Source organism: Anomalospiza imberbis, chromosome 19, assembly GCF_031753505.1.
Source record: "Anomalospiza imberbis isolate Cuckoo-Finch-1a 21T00152 chromosome 19, ASM3175350v1, whole genome shotgun sequence".
Taxonomy (NCBI): domain Eukaryota; kingdom Metazoa; phylum Chordata; class Aves; order Passeriformes; family Viduidae; genus Anomalospiza; species Anomalospiza imberbis.
In genome coordinates, this window is record NC_089699.1 from 9,327,467 (window position 1) to 9,353,582 (window position 26,116).

The window sequence follows — 26,116 nt, forward strand, 5'->3', positions numbered from 1 at the left end:
AAATTTTACACTGAGTATTCTTCACTTAACATGACTTGTTTTCAGTCAGTCTGCCTATTTAAGTAGCTAAGGACATGTTTTCCAGCAGTTTGAGACAGAAGATTAACCTGCCAAAGAAAGACTGAAAGCATAAACAGGAAGGTGGTACATGACTCCAAAACAGAGTTTCAAATAAACCTCCTTACACCTCCTTAGTCATCCCTGTTACAGATGAGTAATGAGATGATTGGCTCTCACAATTAAGGGGTAAATGTTATGTATATGTTAAGAGAAGTTTTGTAGATGTGTAGTTATGTTACTGTAATATGTTCCCTCTTGCATTGTTATCACAAGATGGCCTTGGTAGTTGGGGCATTTGGGGAGGGTCAGCTTGTTACTACAGTAACACCTGACCTCCAGTCAAGATTTAAGAAAGTGAACTCCACAAAGAAGGAGGAGACTGATAAGACTTTGGGAGGGGCTAGAGGTATAAAAGGCGGAGCATCCATTTTGTAGACAAGCACATGGTGGTCGAGTCCTTTGCTCCCAGTGTTGTATTTTTTTCTTATTTAGTCCTTTTGTTGTATTTTTGTTAAGGTTTAGTAAACCTTTGAAATTTTAAAAGTGAGCATCATCTCTCACATCCCAAAAGTCATGGTTTATTGGGAGGAGGAGGAGAAGCTGAAGGTGTGTGACAGAATAAAAATACTTCCACTCCTGCAGTGTATGGTAAAGACTGTATATACACAAAATGCACTCACTGCAATTACAGCAGCATTTATTATCTGGTTAATACCCTTTCAGTATGAAGTATGACTCATTTAAAGCTCAGATGTCTTACCCATTCTGAAGTCAATGTATCCTTCTCCACCGCTTATCACCAACATTGATTTTAAGGGACCCTGGTTGAAGGACTCCTGGGCTTGTTTATCAGCTGTGAGATCTGTTCCACCACTACTCTGAGGGCAAATAACCTGACCTGGGAGAAAAACAGAACACTTTTTAATGCCTTATGTCAGAGTAAAACCTCCTGTGCTTGATCATTAGATGACAATGCCTAATGCAGTTGAGTGCCTTCTTAACAGACAAGTGCTCACTTAGCAAAGCACCTTTTTCACAGAAGGAAGCAAAGTCCTTGCTTGTGATCAAGCCCTTTTCCTCCCATTAAACAAGGCTGCACTTAGCAATCAGACAAGTCTTGTAATTAAAAATACAATTCATTGTTTCTGAGAGTACTCTTGCTATCTTTGCCTAAACACTTGGTTTAACTAAGTGAATTAAGGAAAAAACAACAACAAAAACAACCCAAACAAAAAAACAAAACCACCTCTTTTGTAGGTAGTAACAAAACCTCACCTGGTACAGCAACAAAGAATTTCACAGCATCCCGGTGGCCGTGGAAGCAGAGCTGTGCGTGTGCCATGGAGCAGTAGGGGATGAATGTCCCTGGAGTCACTTTGTCACTGTGCTCATCTCCATACACACGGATCACACTCCCCGGACGGTTTCCAGAGCCTGCTGGTGATTTATTGGCTGTAAAAGAAGAGGTTGTTTGCTACTTCAAAACACAAATTGCTGAAGTGGTTATTTGTTAAGAAACCTTATGGTACCATCTAAAAGCTAAAGCCAACTTAGATAAAAATGAAACAGGAGGGCAGCAATGCCAATTCAAGACAGAGCTGGAAAGAAAAAGATTGCATGCTTCGTTATTTTAAGTACATCAGAAAATGGAGCAGGATTCTTATTAGTCTAGCATAAACACCAGATTTCAATATCCTACTTTTGGGAAAAGTAATTTGTGACAGGACTGTATCTTTCATAGAAAATAAGTACCTCTAATGTGTTTCAGTATGAGCAAATTCCATGTACTTAAACATGTAATTAAAGACCGTTTCATTCCAACTAATCATTATGTATGCACTTGCCATCAAAAATTCTCTAGAAAGAGCCACCTGTGGGCATGAAAGAGCTACCCTATTATCACTCTACATCTAGATTTTACTGAGAAGTTTTAAAATACATCAAACAAGAGAAGTACTCATGCTAGACATACAAGCCATCTCCATTCCAAAGACTATCAAAGTAGTGAAAGAAACAGTGATTTGTAACAAGACAGCAAATGATGTGGATTAATGACAAAGTTATAAGATGTGGTATCACACTGGCTGGAAGAGAAAGTCTGTATGAGAGTTCAGCTGCAACACAGGATGATATGCTAAACTGCTGAGCAGATTGGTGGCCATTTAGCAAACATAAAACTGCTGCAATGCAGTAACTGCAAGTGGAAAAACATTTAGGAACATACAAAGGGCAAATCTATAAGGAGTGGGAAACAGCCTCGAAGTGGCTATTATAAGCCTGAAAATAGGTTTTGGTTCAGGATCTGCACTTACCCCGCAGCCCCAGTAAACGTCCCTGGTGGAGGATTACAGCTAGTGAGAAAGGAGGAAAGGGGAAATGGATAGGTATGACAGTAGAGGAGAAGGATTAATGAGAACCCACCACTCATATTTTGGTTTTTGATAAGGTAGAGCTTAAAATTTTAGCTCCTAAAAAAACCAATAGATATTTAATTACAGAAGATTCAATCAAAAGTCACAAAGAACAGCATCTTACTACAGAAGTTTCAATACAAAATAGACCACAAAAGCACTGTCATGTATTTTTAAGTTTATTATTGATTAGCAATGTTTCCCCTTTCTCTCTTTCCTTGGCAGGAGGCTCCAGAATAATACAGAATGACTCATGTTTTCAAGTACCCTTTTGGAACATCATCTGCTGCCCTACTATTAAGACCCAGGGGATTGAGAGATGCCACTGCTCATGCAAAGATGTGACTGCTTTATTACTATTTCTTACCAGGGTTCTCAGACTCACTATCAGGCTATCCCCAAGGAAGGCTGTTCTGACCCACAACCAACCAAAAGAAATGAAATGCAACTGAAAAGCTTAAATAGGGATTTCTTCATGTTCACTCCTGGTTTAAAACAAACTCCTCTGGAAACATTAAATTAAGCTTGATGCAAATTAAGAGCTATAATTTTTGAAAGCATGATTTAAAGTGTCTCAAAATCCATGACAGGAAGTCTGTCCTTCCTTAGTACATTCATGCAAAAAAAAGACAGTTACTCAATGGATGGACAATGCAATGGAACAACATGAGAAACAATGCATGTGTTGGCTGTTCAACAAAGCAGATACAACATGAAGAGTTTTCACTATTAAATCACCCTAAAACTTCACCTGTCAGACTGCACTATTTTCTAAGTAACAACAGTACAATTAGGACTACCATAAGTCTACATTTTATTTTCTGAAACTTCTGTCCACCTGTTATAACATTAGTCTCAGGCACAAGTGTTGAGGATTTTTTTTTAATTGTTTAAATTCAATCAATTTACACCGATTCTTCCCAAGCTTTACCTATTTAAGATTTGGTTTGCCCTTGAGCTGTTCTTTTCTCCTGAGATTCAACTGCCCTCAATTAGTTTCAGCCTATGACAAGAGTCTGGGTTCTGTTATTAAGCAAAAACCAGGATCTACATGACTGGAATTTGACCTGGATGTTAGTGCCCTGTTTGAATGTATTTACAGTTCCTATAACCCTGAATGTGTCCTTTAAAGCAGTCTGTGCTACTTCTGTTCCAGTCCTTTATACCCACTTTGAGATGAATTCTCAAGAACTAAAGCCAATCAAATTGTATTAGCAACAACAACAACATGCTCAAATCAAAGAAAAATGTATTTTGTGATCATATGGCAATCAAAAATAACATTAGTTAGAAAACTAATGATGTCTTGTATAAGCAATAAACTTCTATCACTGCTGCTAATGCTCAGAGCACCTCTAAGGCTTCAAAGTGTCCCTTTGATTCAAGCAAACTCTGCTCAAACAGCAGTACACAAGATTCTGGAGATGTGTTGTTTTCTCAGGGTAATTGTAACCACATACACAAATATAGGTGCTAAACATCACACAGACCTGATCTGTTACAAACCTGAAAGAGTCAGACCTGGCAGTGAAGCTTTCTATCCATTAGCAAGCATCTGAAAGGTGTTTAATACTCTTTTTATGCCTACAGCATATTGCACAGTGCTATTCATTGATATTTTACTTACTTTCTGTTAATGGAATGGAGATGATGACACCATTTCCTGTTCCTACCCATAAACGATTACAAGACACCATAAGTGCTGTGATTCTCACAAATGAGAATCCCAGTTTACCAGTACCTAAAAACGAAAGATGCTTTTCATCAAAAATTATGAGCAAGAATAATTTTAGTTCTACAACAGAGAATCTTAAATCCAACTCCCAAATCACACAGACAAGTAATTCCCTCCCACTTCTGACAGAAACAAAGTAGAGGAGCACATTTAAGTTGTAAAGATAACCTAGAAGGCTACAATACAACACTGTAATTAAATTAAGAATCTATACTTCAAGAGTCTAACATTAGCTATGAGAAAGCAAAAAAGGTCCTTAATGCTGCACAGTAAAATGTTTTGGGGCTTACCAGCTTTTAAAACAAGCAAAAAAAAGAGTTTACTGACAGAAGATAGTGGTTTGTAATCCATTAAAATTAATTTCTCATTTGTTAGCATGATGAGGGGAGCAGAAGGCTCGACACCAGCTATGTGCAATACACAGCAGTGACTTGTGAAGGATTTCCCAGAGCCTAATTACCTGTATTTGTTGTGTAATGCATGTGGTCAAACTGCTCTTATACAGATATTAATGAAAAAAAATCAGAAATCTTACTAGGTTCAACAGCAATAAAATTTTCCTATCTCGAGTGGTTTTTTTGAAAAAATAGGCAAGTTTCCGGGCAGGTAATGGATTCCTCCCATTTTTAGCTATTAAAAAATGTATCAGTATATAAAAAAAGAAAGATTGTAGTGTCTTTATTGGTGCCTGCCCTACTCAACCACCATTTTCCTCATTAGTTTTGAGTTTTTAAGGACACTTTACACACCAGGTAAGGTCAACAGACTGTAACAGATGACCCATCACCCCCATCATGCTTCACAGACTGACTTAGGCTTCTACTTCCAGATTCACGTTTGCACAAACTGATTTTAACTGGCCTTTCCACCCACCTTTACCCCAAATCTGCAGTGAGAACTGCCTGATCTCTAGCAGGAAAAGAAAGCTGCAGACAGCAAGAACACACCAGTTTTTCCTGGGAACTTACCAAGCATTTTGCTTACATAGGGCTCAATGTCCACATCCTGCAGGTGCTGGTAGGTGTGGGCATGGTAGAGGCGCAGGGTGGAGTCCAGGCGGATGGACACCCACACGCCGTCCCCCACCCATGCCAGCTGCCTCACTTGGCTCTCCCTCCTTGGGTGGGCATCAAAGGATTTCTGTGAAACATTGGGGTTCAAATCAGAAGGTAAAACAAAGGGAAGAGTAAGAAAGGTTTCTCTGTTACTCTCATACAGTCTGAACTGACAATTTTCAATCAAGCACAACTCTCTGATTTGCAAGATCACAGACAGTGTTTAGCTCAGTTACAAATAGCATGTGATGCTCTAGAATCCCTGAGTGTGATCTCAAAGCTGTAATTTCCTACTCAGTCTTCATTTAAACATCTAATCCCAGCCTGCTCCAGCTTCTGTTTCCCTTGAACCTGGAGCCGTTTTGGTCTGAGATCCTGCTGCCACAGCACAAAGCACATGTGCCCAAAAACTGTCTTTCTTCCTTGTTCCATCATGACTGACTCATAAACAACCTCACCTGTGCAAAATACACACTATCCACCAGCAAAACAATCCATTTCACTTTTATATGAACTTCATTTCAGTTTTCCCATGTATATTTATAGTCTTCACAAAAGCAGGTTATTATTGGGTGACTGATATTTTCAGAAGAGCTGAGCAGTCACCCTCCAAGGCCTGGCCCATGTCTCAGGCCAATTAGCAGGAGCTGAAGCACTTATATTGCCCAAGGCTTGCAGAAACCTCAGCCACTTTCTGCTCTTAAGATGACAGACTAAACACTGCAGATAAAACACCAGCTCACACACCCTGAATAAACTATTCTCTAACTGGAAGGAGAGCACAATCCAAATTAACACTTACAAACCTCTGCACGTGGGTGGAGAACAAAATGAGGCACACAGAATAAGCTGGGAGCTGGCCTTACAAGCTCTGCACAAGGACACTTTCCAATTTCTGGCCAGCCAAAAGTGCAGAACTAAATCTCCCAAAAACTGGTTTCAGTAAGAGAGAACTGTCTCATCATAGCTTTAAGTCTTCCAAAACAACTATTTCATAAAACAAATTTGCAAGGTAGCCTGTTTCCATATTGATGAAAACAGATATTTCTGGAGTTACTCTGGAGTCTGAGCTGCAGCATTAAAACATAACACTTAATTATTTTAATCACCATTGGAACTTACCTCTATTTTCATGGCCTTTGGTTGAACAACATAGATTTTGTTCCTGTAGCCACACCAGACCTTGTCATGTACCACTGTCATGCACCGGATGGAGTGGTGTGGCCGACCCAGGTCCAGGAGGTGATAGTTTGACAAATCCCACTGACCATCTGCAAAAACAGGAAGAAAAAATGTAAAACTCACAGGAACCTGTGTTTAGTTTAAGGAAAATTTAGAAGGACAAGCAACTGTCTTAAAAGTCTTAATTTTTTAAAGCATTGTAATAATCTGGGTAAATCTGCACAAGTTTATGGCTAGGCTCCTCCTTAAAAAACAGCAACCAACATCCCAAAAGCTACCTTTTTAAAAAAATAAAGATGTACAATGATTCAGGTTAAAAATCCAGCAAAACATTTTTAAATCAGCAGGTTACCCCTGTGCTACAGGCTCTGCTTGACTAGGACCAGTACATGTGAAAACAAACAGCTTCCCACACAGCACCAGGCACCTGCTGCTTGGCTGAACATAGAAGTGTTGGCCAGTGCAGATTCTTTTTAAATATGCTGCAAGATCTTAAAAAAGGCACCTGAAATCTACTAAAAGCATACTAAATTTTGTCATTCAACACCAATTAAAATTCTTCTGTAGACTGAATTAAGGCCACAGATCATCAATGACATTCACTAGAGAGGCTTTTAAAACCACTGCAGTGAGTTTTAAAAATATAAACAAAACCACTAAAAACAACTTCATCCTAGCTGCATCTTCTCCAGTATTTGCATTAGTGTTGTGCAACCTTTTAAATTCTTTTAAATGCTGAGCACAAGGATTTAAGCATCACAAGGGAAAGATGAAAGAATAGGGTGGAAAAACAAGCTAATAGGTAAGTTCCAGTTGCTCAGAGTAAGACCTTCCCCTCCAGGTCCTATTTCTGGAGGCTGAAGAATGGAGTTGGTTCAGGAGCAGTTTGGGCAGAAATTCTGAAGGGATGCTTACAAAATTCTCATTGAAGTACTTGCCCAAAGATAATTTTTATCACTAATAAAGCAGAAGACATTACTATTGAGCATAATGAAAATGCAAGAGAGATGATGATCAAAGTGGACTTTCAGATGGCTTTTCCCTATTTAGCAGATCTAGCCCATTCTCCATTTCAGAGTAAGAAAATACTCCATGAATACACCACAACAGTGCAAAAACAGAACTTGAATCTGCAACTGAAATAACAAGAAATATTTCTCATGACAACCCAGAAAAGGGTCACTGGGGAACACATTATCAAAACATTACTTGTAAATGGCACATTTCTTTCCTGACTCCTGTTAAAAATTCCCTGGTTTCCAGATACAAGAGAATCCTTACCGACTCCCCGGTGAAAGATTGCAAGTGTCCCATCTGCCAGTGCAACCAAGACTATTCCTTTGACATGTCTGAGGAAAAAGGAGGCACAACAACACACTCTGTTAGACTGCTCTGCTCAGAAGGCAAGTTTAAAACTAGGTATAAACATTTCATATTTCAGCATATTTTTTACAGTCATTTTTTATTAGCCCCAGTGTTTTGATTTCTACAATATAACTCAAGAGAAGGGATGTAACAAGGGATCAAAATCCAGTTCAGAGAGATTGAAATATATCTGGTTGCAATGCATGAAGAAAACAGCAAAAATAGCAAACTATAACTGTTTTGCATAGCTACAGCTCATCCTTTGGCCTGTGTACTTCCAACAGGTACAAGATTCATTTTATTTTCCCTACTCCCCAGAAGTTTTCCACTGTCCCTCAAAGAGCATGCAGGCAGTTATGGCAACTGACATTCCCAATATCTGAGAAGGAAATATAAAACTACCTTGGAAAGTATTTTAACAGAAATTCATTATGATTTACATGACATTCTTTCAGGACTTACACAATACTGAGAATAGAATCTTTAAGTTTAATGGCATGAACACATTTCCTCCACTGGGCCACTGACGAATGAACATACAGGCTGCAAAGAAAAATCAGGAGGGATTAAAAGCACTACCAGACAAAAACAACCACAAGCAAAACTCTTATAAACTGAAATCCACAATCAAAGGGAAGACAAGTTTTCATCTTCCACTGGAAATTATGTATACACTGAAAGGAAGAACTACATGAGCAGCAGAATGGCTTTTTCAGAGGCCTAAAGCATTACAAACTCCCTTGTGGATCCATCTGCAGTAAAAATTACAATACATTTTTCTATCATACTAAAATATTGAAAATTATGTAAATAACAGACCATAACAATTTCATTGAATGCAAAAAAAATCCAGAACTTCTCTGCAGATGAAGCATTCTCTAACAAAAAAGGACTATCTAATCACCTACAATACTTCCTTTGAATTCTGTAATGCCTAAAAACTGCAGCAAAGCATTCAAGGTTTTGGCTCTCTTGAGATCATCCTGTGCTTAATCTTGACTTGAGATGGTTATCAGGCCTGTGGGCACAAGAAGCAAGCTTAAAGTAATTACTATAAATAAATATAACAAGATTAGCACTTCCTTACCATCCATTCTGTGCTCCAAGCCACATGGTCGGTAAAAGGCTACTCATTTTCTGTGCTTCTTCTCTCACTAGATCTTGCTCGTTTGGCAGAACTGCAACATCCTTATATAATTCTGACTCAGTACTAGAAAAAAAACACCAGTTAAAATACATTTAATGAAGTGCACAGATTACTCAGGCTATAAGCCAGGTGTTTACCTCACTACTGAGAGCTCCTACACTGGCTTTTGAAGTACATGAGATGTTTAAAAACACCGTAACCACACATGAAAGTACAATAGAGATGAAAACCTCAATAACCACGAATTTCTTCAAGTGGACATTTACAGGGAAAACTAGGTTCCATTCAAATCTCTCAGTATTATTACCTCTGGGGAATGGCAGAAGAGAGTCACAAAGAGTCTTGTACCAAGACTACTTATATAAACTTCAACACACTTAAAAAGGAAAAAAAAGTAGTCATTTTGTCTCCATGCTATGTGCCTGCAAACATTATACTTCTTTTTTAAAATACATTTTAAGAGGTCTAAGGACTGAGACTAGGTACTTAGGCTGATACACTGGAGATGCCTCCGCTGTATGCTGCACTCCCAAGGGATCTGTAAAGACATGCTCTGTGTAGACTCCAGTTTGTGCAATATCAGCTGTGTCTTCTCCTGTCCCTGCATTGACTTCTGTTGCTTCTGTTGCCTCCTCTGCCGTTGGAATGTTCTCATCTACTGAATTATTTTCAGCTGCAATATCTATGAAACAAACAAATTTGAAAAACTTTTAACAACTGCGATAGAATTTGCTATTGTTTAAAACAGCCAGAACTCGATACTTAAAACTAAAATGAATAGCTGTCATAGCCAGACAGTTACAATTTCCACATCAGAATCAAAAAACATCACATCAGAAATGCCCAAATTTTAGCAGGTTGCACTGTATAAACAAATATCAAATGAACTTTTAAGTATCAACCCAGTGACTGATGGCTCAGACTGGCCATTAAATTACTAACTAGGACAGCAGTAAACACAGCCAACCAGCACATATCCATTGACAATCCTATCACCATACAGCTCTGCAGGCCGTATGACAAAAAAAAAAAGTATAATGTCTATGAAATAATCAGTTTCACTTAAATCTCTATTAAGACTTGACAAAATCCAAGGCATTTATTTTAGTCACTCTCTTGACAAGATCTGCATTTCAAATACTACATTAAAATCTCTCTCTAGAGCAGAAACAAGAATTCTCTCAAAAGTACCTGCAAAAAGCAGCTGCCAGTTCCCATTTCATGTCACCTCCACCACTTTTTCAGCTACAATTTACAGATTTACAGAGAGTTTATGTTATCACAGCTTACACACCGTTAACCTCAGTAGTTGCACCACTTATTTCCAGCTGCATCTTGAGGTGCTTGGCCAGCCCTGCCACACCTGCAGTGTTTATCACATACCTGACTGTTTCTCTGCCACAGGTGAGGCCCCATTGGTGTCGTGGGCACCAGGAGCCCCTGTGAGACCTTCAGCAGTGCATCCCACCACAGTGATGCCCCCCAGCAGGCTGTCGGTCTCAGCAGAGCTGTTGCTGGTCATACTGCCACAAAGGGAGGATTTGTCCACTTGGCTGGAATCTGCTTCCTGGGACCCTTCTTCTCCTGCAGGGTAGTCTGTTTCCCTTGCCCCTGAAAGAGATTAAACTCAGAATTACTTAATATCCTGAGCTGGAAGGGACCCACAAAGATCCAGTCCAACTCCTGGCCAGGCACAGATACCCAGAATTCCCACCCTTTGTCTCAGAGCATTATCCAAACGTTCCTGGAGCTCTGGCAGCCTTGGTGTCATGACCACTGCCCTGGGGAGCCCTTTCAGTGCCCCACCACCCCCTGGGGGGGAATCTTTTGCCAATATCCAGCCTAAACCTCACCTGACACAACTTCAGGCCATTCCCTTGGACCCTGTCACTGGGTGTTTTTCATAGGGATAAAGGTGAATCACTCCTTTATCTAATAACTAAGCTTCAAAGTCAATGAGCTCTCCAGAGATTAAACATGCAGACAGCCCCTATCTACAAGGTTAGTTTTAAATAATCAGCAAATGTGGAAGATGCTGTCACAAAGCTCACAAAACAAAAGCAAGATTGACATATGCTTCACTACAATGTCATTCACTGTATTTTAATCTGTAGCTTTCCAAATAGTTTATTTCCATTTTAATTGTATCTTCTTCTAAAATCAGATTTCATAACAGTGCAGGTACACAAGGACACCTATCTATATCTTTATGAAGAATTTAGGTGCAATAGATCCTTGGTTCTGGAAGAAAAACCATTTTTCTCATGTCCAATCCTCTTATACTTTCAAGACTTAGAATACACTCAAATGCAACAAGGATTCCCTCTGCAGGGAGCTCCAAGACTTGCTGCTTATCTTCAAGAGGCTGAAGAAGTCAAAAAAGCAACAAACATATTATTCTTTTTGTGATGTTCACAATTCCATGAAATATCGACACTGTTGCAGAGTTTATAGTGCATCAAACAAAACAGCTCCCCTTGGCTGCTGACATCTCTCAGATTTTCGGTCCATTTAAGTCAACAGCCAACTACAGAGTGAAACAGATGGGTAGAAAGGCAATAGTAAAATGTACAACTAATCATTTCTTACTGCTCTGTTACAGTAACTTTTTATCATACTAAGTAACAAATCTGTGGGTTTTTCATTGCATGAGAAAAGCTGAGTAAGAATCAGTTTAAAAAAGCAGGAGCTGAACCAGCCCAAGTGTTTACCTGGCACACTAGCAATACAAAGCACGTGAGAATTGCAAACAATGAAACTGTCCAGAATATTCCCTGGTTGGTTTGCATCAATAATGATAACTTTTGTAGCAGAATGTGTGCTAGTACAGATCCAAACTAGACTGGATAATTCTTCCTGGTGTTTCAGTTCCTTCTGCTGATCCTGAAGGAGAACAAAGGCAGAAATGAACAACAGAAAGAGAGACAAGAATAGAATCATTACCTTTGATCTTTTATGGCCTTACGTTTTCACCTACAGAAATACACATAAATATGTGGGAAGTTAAATATCTTCAATTCCATTGTAAAACTACACGTAGTTACTTGTTCTTTATGTATCTGAAGTATAAAGCTCCCTCATATTTCATACTTGTATTAAAAATACATAAAATATTATAATTACACTGCATAATTATACAGTTAGGCCAGTATAAAATAAAAGCATTATTGACATCCCAACTGCCATACTCAGTATCACCACAGGTTAATGTGATATCCCAAAACACTTGAAAATTCAGACTGTTTTTATGCCCTTAATATGAATTCCAGTCATGGCAGTTAGAACACAAACAGGTCTGACACAAATGGTTTTTAAAGGAAGCAGCACTGGTATAAACAGTACATCATTTTGATGTAAAATTTATTTGCTCTTGAGATTTGCCAGCAAGGGAAGATTCAAAAGTATTTAATAGTTGGATTCAATAACCCAAACATCCTGGGCTAATGACTAACCAAGAAAACTCTGCTTGTTACCAAAGAACCTGATTAGAAAATACTCTGCAGTTACAGAGTAAAGGTGTATAACTATAGAATTTATTAAATGTGCCTTACCTTGAGCTCCTGGTCTAGTTTATCTAAGCTACTCTGGGATCCTGTCTGCTGCTTGTTGCCATCTGCATCCACACCAGTCACATCATTGTAGAACACACTGGCACCAACCACAGACCCTCCATCTCGTGTCTTCCCCCCTGACAGGTTCACCCCTACAGCACACCACAGCTTGGGAGAAAAAGAAATGTTTCGCTTGAATCTCAAACTAAAAAAAAGAGACACAAGCATTGTTAAATATGCTAAGTGATATCAACATTATTATATTTCCAGACTCCATTTTAAATTATTAATTATAATTAAAGTCATATGCATTTTACTGAGACAAATTCTTCTTCACTGTGTTTTAAAAAGAAACAACTAATTTGAAGAAGAATGTAATTGAGTGCAAAACAAAAATATTCAAGCTATAGTTTGCCCAAATCTCTTATCATCACTGGAAACGTTCTACCTTCATAGAGGTATCCTTCTCATCCAAAGGTCTCAGGTAAACAGGTACAGGCAAGTTCTTCATCTTATTTTCACCCTGTCCACCATTTGCCACCTAGGTAAAAAAAAAAAAAAAAAAACTGGAAAAATTTTACCTTTAAAAGAGGTTTACAATCTTTGGAATCAGTTGCTCAGAATTTCTTAAACACAATTAAGAGTTTTGCATTGTTGTCTCCTTTAGAAAGATTCTTTACTGCTAAGTTCAACAAAAAAAAAAGCTGGAATCACTCAAACACAAGCTGTGAAATCATACCCTATTCAAATGCAACAAAACACGAAGCTGTTACCATTACACTTGAAAACATCATACCTGTTTGTACTTCTGAGGTAGACTCCAGCCAAAAGCCTGCACTCTGCCATCCTCCTTCTGGACATGAGCTTTCACCTGGCGGTACTGCTCCCTCTTCTGCTCCCGGCGTGAGGCTAAACTAGCTTCAGTTCTGGGCAAGAATCAGGATTGAGGAACTTCTTACTTATGCTCTTTAGAATCTCTTGTGCAATGGGAATTGCTGTTAAACTCAATAACCAAGATCACTGGAAGCACTGGGTTACCAAGGATATCCCTAGGGTTTTTTTACCTATCAAAACACCAGGTTCCCTGTCGGCTATTTTTAAGAGATTGGGGAAAAACATGCAAGACTAGAAAGTCTATTGCCAGCATGCTTAAAAGAAATTAACTTGGGTTGTGTAGCTCTACTAGGAGCTTTAAAAGTTGTAACTCATGAGGATATATTGCCAAAACAAAGCACAGGAGAAAAAAATAATTACAGAGTCTTGTTAGCCTGACTCTTAAGTGAACCTTAAGTACCTGTACAGTTATTGCCCAGCTACAACATTTTCATATATAAGTGTACCAAGTGTTGCCTCCTGTGCCTAAATGCACTTTCTTGAAAGGCAGTGGTATTTACCAAGTAGAATATTTCAGCCAGGTGCTCAAAGTATTCACCCACTGCTGCACATTTCACTCTGCACTACCTTCAGTCCTTATGAATCAACACTCACTTCAGGAGATGATACTTTGCTTAGCAGCATGCTAGGAATCTCAGAGGACTAAAAGAGTAAACACTTGATAGAGCATATCTACTATAAAACCAAAATGTCTTACTCTTCACTGAGGAATTCAAAGGCTTTAGATTTGTCACTGGGTAATTGAGATAAGGTGCTGCTTCTTTTCTTGACTGATGGAGTAATGTGCGAGGTCGGAGCATTATATTTAACATTGACAGGAGGTTCTGGTTTCTTTGCTGTATTGCTGGATGAACTGAAGAGCCTGCTAAAACTAGCAGAAGAGAAAAAGACAAGAGTCAAGATTTGTCAGATACATCCAAATTTGACTATGCAGGCAAAACACAGCATATGCCAGCCTGCTCAAGACAGTTAAAGTAAGAAACTGGAGCCCAACATAGCAGCAGCCACCACACACTCAGCAACACTCTCAAAGCACAAAAACTGATGTCTGTAAGAAAAATTCTTAAAGGATTATTATCCCATTTATCAAATCCAATGGGAACTTTACCTGGAATTAACATCTACAGGGAAACAACAAAATTAGGATGTGAACATCCTACCTGGAAGACAGTTCTATGAAGGACATTAGGTCATGCAGAGAGCATTTTTAAAAACCCACTATTTCTATGCAACAAGATAAAATAGTTATCAGCAAATCACAACATCAAAAGGATTATTTGACAAACATCTTGCTGAGAAGAACACTGGTTTAGATTTAAAGAGCTTGAAGTCAGAAAGGAGAATGTAACAATCAGTGAGCTGTACTTCACAGAGGGAAAAGAAGCTGAAATAAATGCAACCCCCATGTGCTATTCAGGTTTCAACTTGTCATCATAAAAATGAATCTGGAAAAAATGTTCAGGACAAGAATCCTGCTATATATTCAGCTAGGAAAAAATTCCAGCACTTTAGCATTTAACTTCACAAAGTGCACCACCACTCATTACATGCTGCAGCTTACAATACATTTTGTCTTCCAGAGCAGTCTTACCGAGTTGGCATGCTGGGCAACAAGAGGAGAAGTGTTAAGACATCTTCATCTGCCAAAAAATAATTAGCTAACATACACAAATGTGCCAGCTAATTGGTTAGGGTCTTTATTTATTTCTGCCAGTAAGTTGTGTTTCTATACTTACAATTGCCAAATGCTCGATCTTTTCTTCTCTTGCATGGCTGGATTTTCTCTGGATGCTCTACAAGAAATGAATTCCAAGTTTACTGAGTAAGCAACAACTAAAAAAGGAAAAGGAATGGAACAGTGTATAACTCTTATTTTTTAAAAAAGGGTAACAAAGCCTGAAAATAACAAAGCCTGTTTCTTCACACTACTGCTTCTTTACTGATCACAGCACAATACTGAAATTCCCACTACAGGAAATAAAGTTACATAATAAACTTCATCCACATTTCTTTGCATCCTAAACAAACGGGCAACTTTTCAGACAGAGACAAGTCTGCATAACACTTTGTAATGAAAAAAGCTTGAAGAAAGCAGCAAACCATTTTAAATTATTCTGCCCCCTATTTAATATTTTAACAGTGGTTTTTGTTTCAAAGCCTATTAATCTTCAATACATCAGTAAATAATTGATAAAGTGAGTGTTCCCATAGCCACAGATAAGAGATAGGAGAGGATTTCTACAGCAGATAATAGCTACAGAAGAACAAGCCATGGCTGTTGGAAATGTACATTTTTCCTCCCAAAGGGTCACAGGCACGAGGACAATGGGAACAATTACATGTCACTGCTGTCCATGGCCAGCAGGCAGCACCACAGCCTCTGGTACCTGTGGTCAGGGACAAGGATGAGCTGGGCTGAGGTCTGAGGCAGAAGACTTAAGTTTTTAAACCATACTTTCCAAACAACTGAATATTCAGGATGCAAATGAGACCAAATCACCATCTTTACTGCTTATATTTAACACGCCTTGCACAACTTTAAACTGTTTTATCCTGAACAACCCAAGTCTTTCCAAAGGAATTATGCTCAGTCTGAAGACAATATTATCCCTATTTTGACATCACAAGGTATGTGCATGCACAGAGTAATTTTTAATGCCCACCAGATTAATGTTGTTTACAATTACCAACTTTTGTAACTGTTCCAGAATAAGCATCCCTGGAAAAAATGTGTGTATTTCACATCATATGAAGTCAATACATCTTCACTGAGGTCCTGCCAAGAACCATTCTGACAAATTATATGCCCATAACTTAAAACCAATGATCCTCATGGGCATGAAGAAAACAAGCAGAAGGCAATGAACCTGCTGACTAGATCACTCAGCACCTAAAAATCACAAGGAGCTCTGTCAAAGATTCTCTAAGAGCCTTTTCACCTTATCATCTCAGTCCATCGGACAGCCTCCTGCAGCTCCATCAGCCTCTCCTTGTACTGGTTCCTCTCCATCAGCACTCGGGCCATTTCCACACGTGTGAAGCGTTTCCGCTGGGCCGTGGGGACATCGCTCTGGGCACACAAGTTAACAAACATGGCAGGGACAAAGGAGCACCACAGGGCCCTGCAGAGCCACCCTCTGCCTCCTGATAACAGCCAGGCTAGGGCACAATTCCAGATTTCAAATAGTTTGGGGCTTTCGAAATCTGGGTTTTACCTTCCTCTCCTCCTATCCTTTGTATGCAATATAATGTGAATGAAAACAGCTCTTCAAAAAAAGAGTGTGGTAACAGTGGGCAGAGAGGAAAGCAAGCAAGCTAATCACTGTCAATTTAAGTTTACTTGTGCTCTTTAGATCTTCTGTCATTTCTATACAGGGAGGAACTTTACCACTACTTATTAAGCCGTAAGTTTTAGTAGCACTCACTAAACACACAGACTTCTAATGTCCCACTGAATTACACACACAAAACCACACATATACACCTACATCATCATCCTCTTTAGCCTTCTGTCTTGCTTCTTCTGCTTCTGCACGAGCTCTAAATAGAAAATAAAAAACAGCTGTAATAGATACCACACTAGAGTTTTTCTTCTTTTCCTTTTTTTACAACCATGGAATTAAACTTACTTTCTCAGCTCTTCTTCCAGTTCTTTATTCTTCTCTTCAAGCTTTTGTTTTGCTTGTTTTACAGCCTCTAATTCACCTTGTAGTACATCCTTTTCACAGGTCAATTCATCCACCTTGGCTATTAAATCATTCTTCACTACATTCAGTGCATTTCTACACAAACATTGAAAACATATAGGTATAAGGATAGCCATGGTCTCACAGTTCAGCTTCAGCCTGGTTTTATTTTGAAAGACTTACACATTTTTTACACAGAGATGCTGTAAAAAGATACTGCTTTCTTAGAGGTCAAACCATCTACCCCCAAATCGCCAACATTCAAACACATTCACATTCTCTCTATTACAAAAAAATTACTGATAAATCAGTTTGCTTTGAATAAATCCTCTAGTGGAATTGCCTCTGCACTTAAAGTTGTGTTTCTGACATGGAGTTGATTTCCTCAGAACACAGCACTGCATTTTTTGGAGTCTTACAAGGATAAAAGCAGACTTTTCATATTAGGTACTTAATTTCTAGAAGAAGACCAACTCAGAGAAATACAGCTAAAAATTCAAAATAATCACACCCTCATTACTCTTAGAACTGAAAGCACATTTGTATAGTTTCAATTCTGTATCAGGATATTGAAGATATAATGAAATAACAGGATGTCAGTATTTTTTACATAAACATTCTCACTTACTTTGTCTCCAGCAGCTGAGTGTTTTCCAAAATAAGGTTTTCAACCTCACGCCCCATTCCTTTCCAAAGGAAACAAACACATGAAATTAGCAAATAAAATGGATGTTTTTACAAAACTTATGTTTTGCCATTGTCTAAAGTCAAATGAATTTTATGTATGACAAACTTGTTAGAAGAACTGTGAGCTATCTGAAGTTTCAGGTCCAACCTACATTCTACAATTAGCTTTCCCTCCCACCCTCTCCCAGCCTGACTTCAATTAAAAAAGCCCAAAGACATCCCTAACTAAGCACAGGCCAGTGCTGCCACTCTGTATATTTAGATGATGTTACAGTACTAAGTCAAAAACCAAACACAGCATATGTTGCAGAAATATTAGACCACAAAATGTTCCGTTTAAAATGCTCAACTGTCTTTTACATCATTATCATTATTGCTTTTTGATCTTTTATAAATAGATTGTTATATGCCAAAGTGTATCAGTTATAGACACAAGACATGCTGAATAAAGTTCAGATTGTGAAAGCCCTGCAGATTTCCCCAGAGCAAATGATACCTTACCAAAGAAATTATGGTCTTTAAAGCCCATGCATTCCATGTAGAGCAAAAACAAGAACAAGAAACATTTCATGTGAGGTGTAGTATGAGCGAGGAGAAATAAAAGATTAAGACTTAGGAAGTAAGAGTGAATTAAAACAAAGCCACCACCAAAAATCTGAAGTGGGATGTGATGTGATTAGAAGCAGGATTTATACAGAAGACTGATGTTGAAGAATTTAAGTTTGTCACAACCATTTCCATTGGTTAAACCTCTTATAAGAATCAGTAACTTAATAAAAGTCTCTCATTTTCTATGAAATAATTTAGAAGCACAGTCCTTGGAAGAAATTCTAAGCCATTCAGAAGTTTCCAATTAATATGCTCTTATGGAGGAAAGTGGACATAACTTTTCAAGTAACTACTTCAGTGTTACTTAAATTTCTGGAAATTAATTTCTCACCCTATTTTTTGCATACCTAATATAATTTTCAGAAATTTAAAAAAGGCAGTTTCGGGAGAGAATAATTATTTTGCACCTTGCAATGCAAAATAATTATGACACAGATAACAGCAGAAACTATGTTAATTCCAGATTAACATAATGAATGAAAAAGGTATCTTAATGGTGGAGGCCTTTTAAAATACTTTAGGAATACAATCTTCTAAGCAACTTTAGCAGCAGAAGACTTTAAAGATATTTGGATAACAAAGAAGAAAAGGTATCTATAAATAGACATGCAAGTCAAAGTTCCCTCTTTTGACATTTCCCTCTCTGAGTTTTGGATTAAAAGTAAATGACATTTACTGAAGTAAATTAGATCAGCTATGGTTAATTTATCAATGTCTGGAGAAATTCCCTATACTACAGCCATCAAGAGATTTTATTCAAGTTGCTATTGCTTTTTAAAACATTTTCAATATTCACAAATAAAAGTATGTAGGATCATGTCCAACAGATTTCAGGATCTTTTACAATGCAAGAACAAAAACTAGAAAGCCAGAGTGCAATGGCAAAAAAAAAGTTACCAAGCGGGGAAAAAATGCAGAGAATGCAGAGAATGTATAGTATGAGAGCAGCAGCCAAGAATGCCTAACTGGAGAAGCAACAGATTTCAAAGATTTTTTGAAAAAAGAAGCATACACACCAGAATATTCCCCTGGGTATGCAGCCCAAGAGAAAACAGATTAGAGAATCCCAATTAACTACTTTTAAACAACTCCATACTGAAGTTTAATGCTCACTTAGAACAGGCCCAAATGCTTCAAACACACAGACTATTCTGGATGTAGGTGTGGCTTTTCAGGTTTTATGCTATGGTTGTTCTCAAAGCGAAATGATGATTCTAAAATAAAATTTTCAGACCAACACATTCTGCATAACAAATGCAGGTGTAACCCCAGGCTTATTGTGCACACACTGGTGTTTCCAGCAACAGATTTACAGAAAATGGTAATAAACCCACTGACAACCTTAAATAACTTATACTAAAAAGTGTATTATTTTTTGCCCATAAAAAACAAAGCATTAGAATCAGGACATCCTGACAATAGTTTGATTTCTTTAATCAGTTTATCACAGCTAAGGGATGGATGTTGCTCCATGTTAATACTTCTCCAGTATCTGTATTTCTGCATGCAGACTGTGTGATTAGCTGTCCCTCTGAGAATGGAATGACAGCCAAGAGTTCTAGATGGAGTGTGTTGCAGTAAGGATGTGGAGAGCCTCACTGCTCAGAGTGACAACAAAGAAAAACCATCTCAGACTGGAAATAGGCCATTACTCCTAGTGAGCAATATCTGCAGAAATGTCACTTGTTTGATATAAAATAAGTTTCTGGAGGAACACTGAACAACCAGAAATCCAGATTGCACACAGGAGTTTTAACAGCCCTAACAATCTGCAGTTTTGCAGGGTCAGAGGACAGAAGCAAACCAGCTGCTGATTTTCTGCACACAACTCATTTTAAAAGCACCTGAGATAGCATCTGCATTTTATACATTCCATAGTACCAGCTTTCATTATTTCAAAATGAGGCCTGAACAATTACAGTTAAAAATATCCTGCTATATTGTTTATAAAAAGATTATTCTTCTAATGACCTTTTTGATTATCTTCAACTCAAAACTCAAGTTTATTTCAGTCAGCATAGAAACAATAGCAAGCTGCTTAGGTGAAGGAGAAATGTGGGTTTCCCCTCCCCTATCAATTAACAGTTTGATTCTCAAATTACCACCATTTCATTTGCTGCAATTCTCTTTCAAGTTACAGTCTCTAAGGAGGTGATAAAGCCAGGCCACTACAGATCAGGCACGACCTGAATAAAACTATCTAAAACTAGTTCAAGACAAAAATCCTTCCTTGAGAAAAAAATCCTTATGCAAGAGAACATACAGGGAGAAATGGAGAATAGTGTAGGAAGTGCCCCAAAAGATTAAGATTATTATACAGAGAGAAAGAACAAATGCTTCTGGTTTTGCATTCCAATGACTACCTTAGGATGCTAACCAAACAATTTTAATGCAAATGAAGCCTAACAACAAATCCAGCAAGACTAATTAAGCACTTCCTAAAAGGAAAATTTCTGTATACAGCATCTTTCTTACCCAGTAAATCTGCACCTTCATCCACATCTCCAATTAGGCCAGAACCAGCAGATGACAGCTCTTCAAAGAGTGACTCTGTGTTACGGTCAAATGCTTTGTTCTTGATGCCTTTGGTGGGAGTGCTGGGCAGAGAATTAAACAAGACATGAAAAAGCAGGGAGATAACACTCCCACAATGAAGAAAAGCTTTCTCTGTATTTTTTGTCTAGTAGTTCATTTGTTCCCTCAAACAAACCAGACAAGCTTTCAGTTGGCTTACAAGTTCTAGATTCTATTTTCAAATACTGCTTTGCCATCAAGATCCCAAACTTAAAGCAGTTGCTGATACTGAGCTGGTCAGGATTGTAATAATTAAAGCACATCAAGTTTTTGCCTATAGAAATTCAGTTGTGTCAGGACTTAGCCCAAATGCCTGAAGAATAGACAGCTCAGCTAAACTAGAAGTCATTTAATATAACAAGAATGCAAGAGAACTGAATAGTAGGAGGTCAAAATATTCCTATGTTCAGAGAAGGGGCTCATTTCACACAAAGCTCTTCTTACACCCTTAAGATTCACCATAGAGGGTATTTTTATCCTTCTCATCACAACAATTAAACAAAGACAAAAAAAGGAAAATTCCCATACACAGCATTTAATTCCCATACACATTTATTTAATTTAAATAATCTTCTAAAATTTGTCTTCTTCCTCAAATCAGAAGACACAACTTACCTGGAACCCTTATATCCACTGAGATCTTTATCCATATCCAACTCTGGAGTTGATTCAATAATTGCCTGAACTTCAGATTTTTCTTCATTATCATTTTCCCCTGGGGCAAAGCAAGTGGTACATGCCCATAAACAAAATCATCATGGCATACTAACTACATGTAGTAGCTCTTAATCAATCACCAACTTAGGATACTTCTGTTCAAAGACTTATCAAAGTAATTAAAAGATCCACAGATTTTGATACTCTAGTGCAGACACTGGAATTTCTAGGTCTCCTGAATTTAACACAAGTCATCCAACAGCACTTATTTCTCACTACTTCTGCAATTGAAACCAAGATGTCCAACACTTCACGACCCTTTGTGCCTTTTCTACTGCCAAAGAAATGTCATAAATAATTCTGATTCTGAAGCAAAAAAGACTAAAGTCACCAATAAACAACAGACTTATCTCTGACCAATATTCTGTACTCCTTAAAATATTGAGTAAAAGCCCCATTCTCATTTGTGGCACAATAAAAGATAATTAATAAGTGATCAAATATGAGGTCCATAGTAACCCTACATAAAGAAGTTAAAGCAGCTCACCGGTGCACATATTTCTTGTCTCTTGAGCTACCTGTACTTCAATATTCTTGCTTACATCCAGTTTCTCATTCGACATCTCTGTGTCCTTTGCATGCCCTTCAACATTTTCCTTTTGAGGGGTTTCAGCAGGCAGCACAGGAGCATCTGAAGCAGCTGTGGATGCTGGCGTAGTACATTTCGAGCCTGCTTGGCTAACATCAGAGAGCTCATCCTAGAATTGCACCATTACCAGTAAAAAATGAACACAAAGTGTTACTAGAAGAGCTGGGGCATATAAACTAAGGAACAGACAAAATCACTGTATTTTACTAAAAATTAAGCAAATGCAAAGACAAATGAATAAAAATAATGTTTTCAGCCAGTACAGTCATCTTTAGCCTATGGTTGTTTCACTCCTAAAGCAATTATAGCTACATAAAAATGCCTTTATTTTTAACAACGTTTGACCTCAGCTGATAATTTTAGTTACTACTTCTCTGCGAAGGCTTCCAGAAAACAAGCAGCATTCTCATATTCTAAGAGTCCTTCTATCTGCACAATGAACTGCCTAATTTTCCCAAAGCTGTTATAAAATTAAAGGTTCAGAAAATACATGGTACCTTAAAAAGCAGCTACTGAAGAACAGATGCAAACATGGATTTAACTGATATAAAACTGTAGTAATTCGTTGAATCATAATCACAGAATGGTTTGGGTTGGGAGGGACCTTAAAGATAATTTTGTTCCAACACCCTGCTGTGGGCAGGGACACTTTCCACTAGACCAGGCTGCTCCAAGCCCTGTCCAACCTGGCCATGAACATTTCCATGTTTGCAAGCACTTCACTCACGTTTTATGCGCTTTCCCGTCTGAACTGCGAGTGCTGGCTGACACTGGGAACGGGACATGGAACTGCAATAACTACTTGTCCAGTCAGATTTCAGATCAAGCAAGGAACATCAGTAAACAGTTCCTCCTCAGAAACCGACTCCTGACAACAATTCTCAGTGACACAGGGTCAAGACCCAGAAGTATGACATTAATTATGGACTTAATCCAGCTGCTGGACTCCAGACTGGGACCATCACTCAGAGCTGCATCAAGCACTGTGGGAGGGCAGAGTGGACTGTGTGTGACACAACCACTACCTGAATATACCAACAGCCCTTTTTCAGCTCTTCTCTCATCTCCTTCATTGCCATTTTACTGCCCATTCATGCCCAGACCCACATCAGATGTCTGATCTATGACTTAAGCAGCACATGACAGTGAACAACAGCTCACTGCAAAGATGAAAACAAGCCTGCCTGTTTAGGCCAATAGTTTCTAACACACACCATTAGAGAAGTCTTGCTGGGGGAAATAAAGATGAAACTTGAGGCTGCTGTGTACAAAATGGAGGCAGGATGGTAACTTTTGATAAAAAGTTCTTGCAGAGTTTGTTTGGGAATCAGAGGTGAAACCAAGGCTCCTGGACAAGTCTGTGACATTTTTTTAAAGAGAATGTGACTGAACTTGTCAAGAACAAAACAGGTTTAGATTTTGTAAAGCACAAATTCACTGCATGCCTTTTTGAGGAAGAAATAAAACTGAATTTTAAGGTTATTTTAAAATAATCCTGCTTTTAGATGTACACTGTCTCACTTGTACTTAGCATAAGATTACTATGAATTGTAACTTACAGATTTCTCCTTTTGGAACTTACTAAGGCGAAATTTTTATTTGTGTGGGGACAGGGAGGAAAGCACACATTTATGTATATCAGCATAAAAGTAAAGCTTGCATCCTATAGTAACATCTCCACATTGAATTTGCAAGCCCTAGAAACAAAAATACAGCACTAACTGCCTATCAGTTACTGACAGTTCTCATTGTTTTATAGTAAATTGCAGAATAACCAATTATTAATATTTGGTTTTCTGTCAAAAGTATTCAGAAATAGTCACCTCTAAAGGAATGAAAGAAAAGAAAAAAAAAACCACTCTACAATTTACCCAGTTGCCTTCTGAATGGGTGAAGTTGTGACACTGGCAAATGGGTCATACTTGAGTGAGCAGATACAGAAGGGAGGAAGTGGTGCCCCTTACCAAGGGCAACCAGAGCTCACACAAATGAGGAATAAAACCTCAGCAGAGCTGCTGGCTCTGTTTAAACATTTCTACATCTTTGTATTCCAAGACCATCCACTAACTGATGCAGCACAAACCGATCACTGAATTTCACACACAAAGCTCAAGGAAAATAGCTTGATAGCACAAGAAAAAACAAGGAATAGAATGGTCCTTTCCGTAAGGAAATTTCAAATCACCCCATATATTTTATATTTCTGACTTTATTATCTATGGTATTTTTTAGCTTACTCTTGGAAACCACACAGATTAAACGATTACAAATGTATGTTCTAGAACTAAAGAAAAGCAAAAGCAATTTAATTAAATGACACTGAATTACTTGGAATATCTCAAAAACTAAACATTTGAAATTCAGTGCTGTGCTGACTTAGCAAAATTGACTTTTTTCATCATGCTGTCAAAAGACTTCTCCTGGGAAAAAAAAAAAAGAAAAAATAGTTTAAAAATTCAATCATTAAATCTGAAGGAGTAACTCATCTGCAACGCTGTGCTGGAATAAGTACAAAAGAATGACTGGTACATTACTGTGTGACATTTTACAATGATATCCAGCAATCTCACTATTGCACAAGTCGCAGAATAACAGATTTTTTTCATCTCTGCCACTCCCTCTTTGTGATACTTTTGGAGGAAACCCTGACCATTAAGGAAAGGTTCAGGCATGAATGGAAAACAGATGCTAGAAAGCAGCAGAATCTTGTTTGTGCCTTGTACTGGATGTTAAAAATATTCAGAAGTATTAGAGAAAAAAGTTTCAAATGCTGGTTTTGACTTCAATATATCATGTTATTCAACAGGTTCAATTCAGAAGTACTTTACATTCATAGCTACAAAGTAAAGATGTTGTTTTGGACTTAAGGAACTTATTCTGAATAAACAGATTTGAATAACTACAGTTTGTGCTATTTAGTGAATTCTCATTTTAGCAATGCAATATTTTTAGAAAAATTATACCAAGAAGCCTATTTTGACAATATGGATTAGCCAATTTTCTGAGGGGAAAGATGGAATCAGAAGCTTCCCTTTCTATCTCATCTCCATCTACTCTTAGTCATAAACTTTTATTTATTGTACATAAGCTATATTTTAGTCAGCTTTCCTAAAATCTGCCAATTCACTAATGTTAACTGCATAAAACAAAGGGAATTGGACATATTCAAGATCCAACCTCCTGACTACCACTCTTTTTAAGTAAAAAAATTTAGAAGAAAACTTACACTGTCACTTTAATATCCCTATAATTAACTACTACTTACTCCTCCCATTATCTCCTTACGACCTCCATGATAAATAAATGGATTCCTATTACCTCCAAATTGTTTTTGTAGTTCTGATCAGTTAATATTCCCATGCTAGGCAGGTATTAAGTTCACTTCAGAGGAAACTCCTCTCAGCTATATGCTTTTCCAGAAACAGTACATTCCAAAAAACCTCATAAAGAAATATATACTGGGAGGATTTACACATTCTGGAGTTCTTCACCCTGCAGATCCTCCTCCTGCTGTGCTGTGAGTGCACCCTAGACTGCCAGACTCATCACACTCCAACACCACTCCCCCATTCCTGCAGATTGTTTTATTCCACCCTCTCACAGTTGGAATGTAGAACAATTGCAGGAATTATAGCCAAGCTACAAGTAAGGGTAATCATGCTCACAGACTAATTTAGGAAAGTTAGGTCATTCTCAGCTCTGTGGTCTACCTGCACCATACACCTGGTAGCAAGCAGAGGCTGCATGAAGAGCACTGCCCATGTAGTAACCAAAGCTTTCCTTCTAAAGCAGCATTAATAAAGCTAATTAGACTGTTTCCCACTACCTAGTAACATATTTAGTGCAGAAAAACA

The 26,116-nt window shown here is 38.1% G+C and overlaps 1 protein-coding gene across 8 annotated transcripts in view; it reads right to left on the reverse strand.

Moving 5' to 3' along the window:
• SPAG9 (sperm associated antigen 9) overlaps positions 1 to 26,116 on the reverse strand; it is a 61,946-nt gene that overhangs the window by 5,098 nt on the left and 30,732 nt on the right. For 2 of the 8 annotated variants that reach the window (XM_068209618.1, XM_068209623.1), the window contains 24 exons: positions 22,161 to 22,371; positions 21,572 to 21,671; positions 20,858 to 20,979; positions 17,715 to 17,772; positions 17,030 to 17,182; positions 16,889 to 16,940; positions 16,340 to 16,470; positions 15,137 to 15,193; positions 14,098 to 14,271; positions 13,303 to 13,432; positions 12,955 to 13,047; positions 12,507 to 12,674; positions 11,667 to 11,838; positions 10,339 to 10,566; positions 9,409 to 9,637; positions 8,896 to 9,018; positions 8,271 to 8,351; positions 7,725 to 7,792; positions 6,384 to 6,532; positions 5,175 to 5,346; positions 4,099 to 4,212; positions 2,373 to 2,411; positions 1,336 to 1,512; positions 821 to 958 (listed from right to left, as the gene is read on the reverse strand). In XM_068209618.1, coding sequence (XP_068065719.1) covers positions 821 to 958; positions 1,336 to 1,512; positions 2,373 to 2,411; positions 4,099 to 4,212; positions 5,175 to 5,346; positions 6,384 to 6,532; positions 7,725 to 7,792; positions 8,271 to 8,351; positions 8,896 to 9,018; positions 9,409 to 9,637; positions 10,339 to 10,566; positions 11,667 to 11,838; positions 12,507 to 12,674; positions 12,955 to 13,047; positions 13,303 to 13,432; positions 14,098 to 14,271; positions 15,137 to 15,193; positions 16,340 to 16,470; positions 16,889 to 16,940; positions 17,030 to 17,182; positions 17,715 to 17,772; positions 20,858 to 20,979; positions 21,572 to 21,671; positions 22,161 to 22,371 — 3,139 coding nt within the window. The remainder of the gene's footprint in view (positions 1 to 820; positions 959 to 1,335; positions 1,513 to 2,372; positions 2,412 to 4,098; positions 4,213 to 5,174; positions 5,347 to 6,383; positions 6,533 to 7,724; positions 7,793 to 8,270; positions 8,352 to 8,895; positions 9,019 to 9,408; positions 9,638 to 10,338; positions 10,567 to 11,666; positions 11,839 to 12,506; positions 12,675 to 12,954; positions 13,048 to 13,302; positions 13,433 to 14,097; positions 14,272 to 15,136; positions 15,194 to 16,339; positions 16,471 to 16,888; positions 16,941 to 17,029; positions 17,183 to 17,714; positions 17,773 to 20,857; positions 20,980 to 21,571; positions 21,672 to 22,160; positions 22,372 to 26,116) is intronic. The other 6 variants (XM_068209619.1, XM_068209624.1, XM_068209622.1 and 3 more) reach the window with 4 other exon arrangements.